General features: G+C 48.5%; 1 protein-coding gene across 4 annotated transcripts in view; it reads left to right on the forward strand.

Annotated features, from left to right (window-relative positions):
• The window catches only part of LOC143210500 (uncharacterized), a 151,006-nt gene that overhangs the window by 137,875 nt on the left and 8,593 nt on the right, over positions 1–4,538 (forward strand). For all 4 annotated transcript variants that reach the window (XM_076427401.1, XM_076427407.1, XM_076427415.1 and 1 more), the window contains one exon: positions 3,234–4,152. In XM_076427401.1, the coding sequence (XP_076283516.1) occupies positions 3,422–4,152 (731 nt within the window). In that variant the 5' untranslated portion in view covers positions 3,234–3,421. The remainder of the gene's footprint in view (positions 1–3,233; positions 4,153–4,538) is intronic.

Raw genomic sequence — 4,538 nt, forward strand, 5'->3', positions numbered from 1 at the left:
TTTCGAATGTTGTTCGACGCTGTACAAAATTATTTTGTTAGCAACTGAAATTATTGAGGCAAACAAATGCAATGCAACCGAACGATGCTCTTCTATTGTACAATAATCAGTGGCTATCAATCGCTAAACAACAATAATATTGTCCTCAAGTCCACGTTTATTAAAATTCTCAATTTCCAGTGTTATTGCATTCTTGCAAATTTTATATATCCCTGATAAAAATACCGTAGTATCATCGTCAATGCACTAAAATTATTGGAAAAATAAATAAATGTGTATGTAGCTCGTGTATCTGCAATTACTGCAGACAGTTTTTATTTTCCATGAAAATCCGCAGTCTAGTGATATACACATCTACATCAGAAACCTCTGCAAACATTTCCGGAAACGCCAGAAGTACGCCGCGATAAGCGAGCGCATCTGTCAAGTCGGTAAAAAAAGAGTTTCGAGGAGACAGGCTGACGGCTAACTTTGGGGAGGTGCTCGTTTCCGGTCGAACGACCGGATAAAACTCTCTGGAGCATGTTCGCGGATGCTCTCGATTTGAAACGCGTCTTGAGTGGTGTCTCGCATGCAGCGACGAATATTCCCAGCTGGTGGCTGGTACGATCTCCGTGAAACGAACGGCAATAAAGGTTTCGGGTTCCCCCGGCTTAGCATCGGTGGCCATTTTCTGCGGAGACATCTACGTCGCGGAAGTTGCTCCCTGAACCCGAATGACATCGAGAGGGAAAGGCTCCTCTTTTACTTCTCCCCGCAGAGCTTCGCTCGTTTTCTCTTCCTCGGGAGGCAGTTCCTCAATCCTTCTTTTCCCTTTCTTTTCATCCACTTCTCCCGGTTTTCCTTGGCTCCCGTTTTCTTCATCACGACACCGCCGCTATCCTCTAACACCGTCTACGATTACCCGTCCTGCACCCCTCTCGGGGATTCCTAGAAGCTAGACGGTTCGCTCTCGGAACTCAATTCCGTCCCGTTTCTCCCTTTTTCGCCGTGATCTACCGGCTAAAGGGCAGAGAAAGGAGCAAAGGGAACGTGAGCAGCCGCCGAGGAGTTCACTGGACCAGCAGCCATTTTGTAACAGGATGCGGGAGGACGTACTCGCTACTGTTTTCTTTTTTTATCTCTCTCTCTCTCTCTCTCTCTCTCTCTCTCTCTCTCTCTCTCTCTCTCTCTCTCTCTCACTCTCTCTTTCTGTGAGTCTCGTTTCCGTTTGCGCCTCGACTTCATCCCCTTGCCGGCCAAATATTGCAGCAGACAACGTGGCCACGGGTATTTTTCAATTACGCGACTGCTGGATACCTTTGTGGCCGCTCTGCGGCTCGTTCGCACCCCCGGTCTGTGGTTTTGCGCCGTGGAAAAAAATGCTTTCTCGACTCTGGTTACCACATCGAGGAATAAATCGGGGCTGGTATTTTAATTCCGAGCTCCCGGAAATTTCTCTGCTCTTAACGGACAGTAATTCTCTGTACAGCGCCGAAACAGTCGAAAGATCTACAAAGTTGCCAGCGGTGTCTAAACGTGCTTAAATATGAGTAGATTGCATCTGTCCGTAGCCGAAATAGGGCAAAGAAATTTTAGTTTAATAACAGAAATGTGCCCATAATGATGAATGTGGTCTAAGAAAAATATAACAAATAAGTTTATCAGTTATTACTGTAGGATTTATGGGGCTTCACCAATAACTTCCTTGTTATCAGTGAGCAACGAACAACAGTATATTTGTATAATTGACAATGAACACTTGCAATCCTTGAAATATCTCGAAACAAAAAATATATGACTTACACCACTGTCATAATTATGGGCACAAATGAAAGAAAACCGTACTTTCCGTGTTAATAATTTTAATAATCCAACAATAGCCAGATAGTGCTCCCAAAATTCTTCTGATGGTCTCACAATTTTATATTCTACCGAATCAGTTTTGTCGTAAATGTTTGCCAGTTTCGTTCGGATAATCGAGGATCTACCCTAAGCCATAAATAACGTACGATGTTCGGTACGAGAGAGGCAGCCATTACGAAACCGCCACTGTGCTCGAGCACCGAGTATCGTTTAAAGTGTTCCAGTGGCGACGTGTCCGTTGAAAGAAGGGTCGATCATATTTTCCCGAACAATTCTTTCCGAGCGACCGAGGAAACTTACGGCGAAGCGTAAATCTGTCTGGAGAGGCTCGACGCCCGGCGAGTTGAGATTTATGCAGCGCATAATCGAGTTCCAAATTACCGAGGAAAGAGAACGCGCGCGCGCGAGCTTTTGCCGAGGGCCTGGGAGGGGAGGGGGCGGATAAGAGCTCTTTGTCGAAGAGTGCCGGATGCCCGAGGAGAGCATTATGCCGCCGCGAATACGTCGGGAACGATTGGCTCTCGTTCTTCGTTTCTTCGGCAACGGTGAAACCCGAAGGCGGGCCACCCCCGAGTAACCGGAAGCGGCGTTCCGTTTCAATGCGGGATAGTGAAAGGAGCCGATAACACGGCCGCCGAGTAAAAGCAAATCCCTTTCGAAGATACTCGACGGGCGTCTTTTAATGTGATTTCACACTGTTCGCGAGAGAAATGGGATGAGGGAAGTGGGAGAACCGGGCTACAGCCACCGCCGCCTTCTAGAATAACGATAGGGCTTCTTTGTGCGTCACTCGCGAATTTTTATTCGGTCCGCCATTGTCGGGCACGTCATTATAGAAGCCGCTTGTTTCCCCCTTTCCTGTGCCAATTCACTACGACTTCGTGGAAATCGCAGAAAAATCTTGCTATTCGATCCTCCTGGCTCGTAGTGCACTGAGCGCTTGCTAAGTTAGCATATGGAAATCAATGACGACTATTATACAGACCGATTCTGGGAACTGCGACAAGTTACTGCTCTATACTAAGTCAAAATAGATATTTTTGTCGTACCTTTCCAAATATAGTACCGGTGGATTGTTGAGATTCTACTGATTTAAACGAGTCCAAACACGACGCAAATCGGAGTAGTTTCGCGTTTTAATTTACGTATGAGGTATTTAAAAATAGACCAATTTATATCGTGTTTGATGATATGAAAAATAAGATCATAGGAAGTAAGGACGTATTATAACATATGATTTTTTCCTCTATCATTTTTTTCTATTTTACCTTAAAAAACAGCAATAACTTGTCCCAGTTCAGTTTGACTTTTAATCCATCCTTAACCCCCTATAAACAAGGAGTGTGTTCGAGGACGAAAAACTGATGAGCAACGTCGTTCTGTTTCAGGTTCATAGAACAAATCATTCGGAAGTTCGCCTGATTGCGAATAGTCTGCAAACCGAAGCCCGGCGGACTTGATTCAGCGGATCAACGGGTGCTGGTAGCAAGACGGCCGATCGTGTGAGCACCCTCGGTACTATTCCGCGGCTGCCACGACCAGAAACAGCCCGAAGATTCTCCCAGCAAAGGGCAAAATGCACATCGAGGTGCAGGTGGCGCTCAACTTCGTGATATCGTACCTCTACAACAAGCTGCCTCGCAGACGGGTGAACCTCTTCGGCGAGGAGCTCGAGAAAGCGTTGAAGGACAAGTTCAAGGGTCACTGGTACCCGGAGAAGCCGGTCAAAGGATCGGCGTTCAGATGCCTGAAGACCGGAGACCCGGTGGACCCCGTATTGGAGCGTGCCGCGCGAGAGAGCGGCGTGCCGATTCAGGACATCCTGGAGAACCTTCCGGCGGAGTTGGCCGTCTGGGTGGACCCCGGCGAGGTTAGCTATCGCATCGGCGAGATAAACTCGGTGAAGATCCTCTACTCCGAGACCGGAGACCCCCACGACGAGAGCTCGGCGGACCGCGAGGTGACCAAGACCTTCAATCCCGAGGCTCAGTGCTTCAGACCCATCGACGCGGTGGGCACGTCCCTCGGCGGGCTAAGTTTGAGTCCGAAATCCCCGTCGCCATTCCCCAGTTCGCTGGGCAGCAATGCCAGCAACGGGTCCTCGAACAACCAGCAGAGCGGCCACGGGTCCGGTTCTTCGTCGGCACCCTCGCCAACGCCAATCACCAGCTCCTTCAAGGGCTCGCCTAGCCCCGTGCCAACGTTCATACCGCGCACCACTGCGCCGCTCACTTTCACCACCGCCACCTTCGCTCAGACCAAGTTCGGCAGCACCAAGCTGAAAACCAGCAGCAAACGAGCCAACAGGTTGGTAAACCGATCTCTCTTGCTACAAGCGACCTTGCTTTTCCTTCGCGGTTACGCGTTCGTCGGGTCGCCTGCGGCGCCACCCGGTGATCTAATCGTTCCCTTCTAGAAGAAAAGATCCTTTTCATTGCCAGCGTGTATCTAATCGCAGCCAGTTTTTCCTGTTCGATGATTACCTTGGTCGCTTTCAAGCGAGTCGTGTTCGAGGGGCAGAACGTTTTTGGAGTTGAAGGTTCACATGAATTTTTAATCATTGATCAAGGTGATCGACGAACAGAAATAATCAGCCTGTACAAGCCGGTTAACCTTTCAAAACAAACCATCATTCCCGATCCCAAACCTAATACGCAGACCAGCTAACCAGTCTACGTTTCGTCTTCTTGCAG

Source organism: Lasioglossum baleicum, chromosome 1 (genome assembly GCF_051020765.1).
Source record: "Lasioglossum baleicum chromosome 1, iyLasBale1, whole genome shotgun sequence".
Lineage (NCBI taxonomy): Eukaryota > Metazoa > Arthropoda > Insecta > Hymenoptera > Halictidae > Lasioglossum > Lasioglossum baleicum.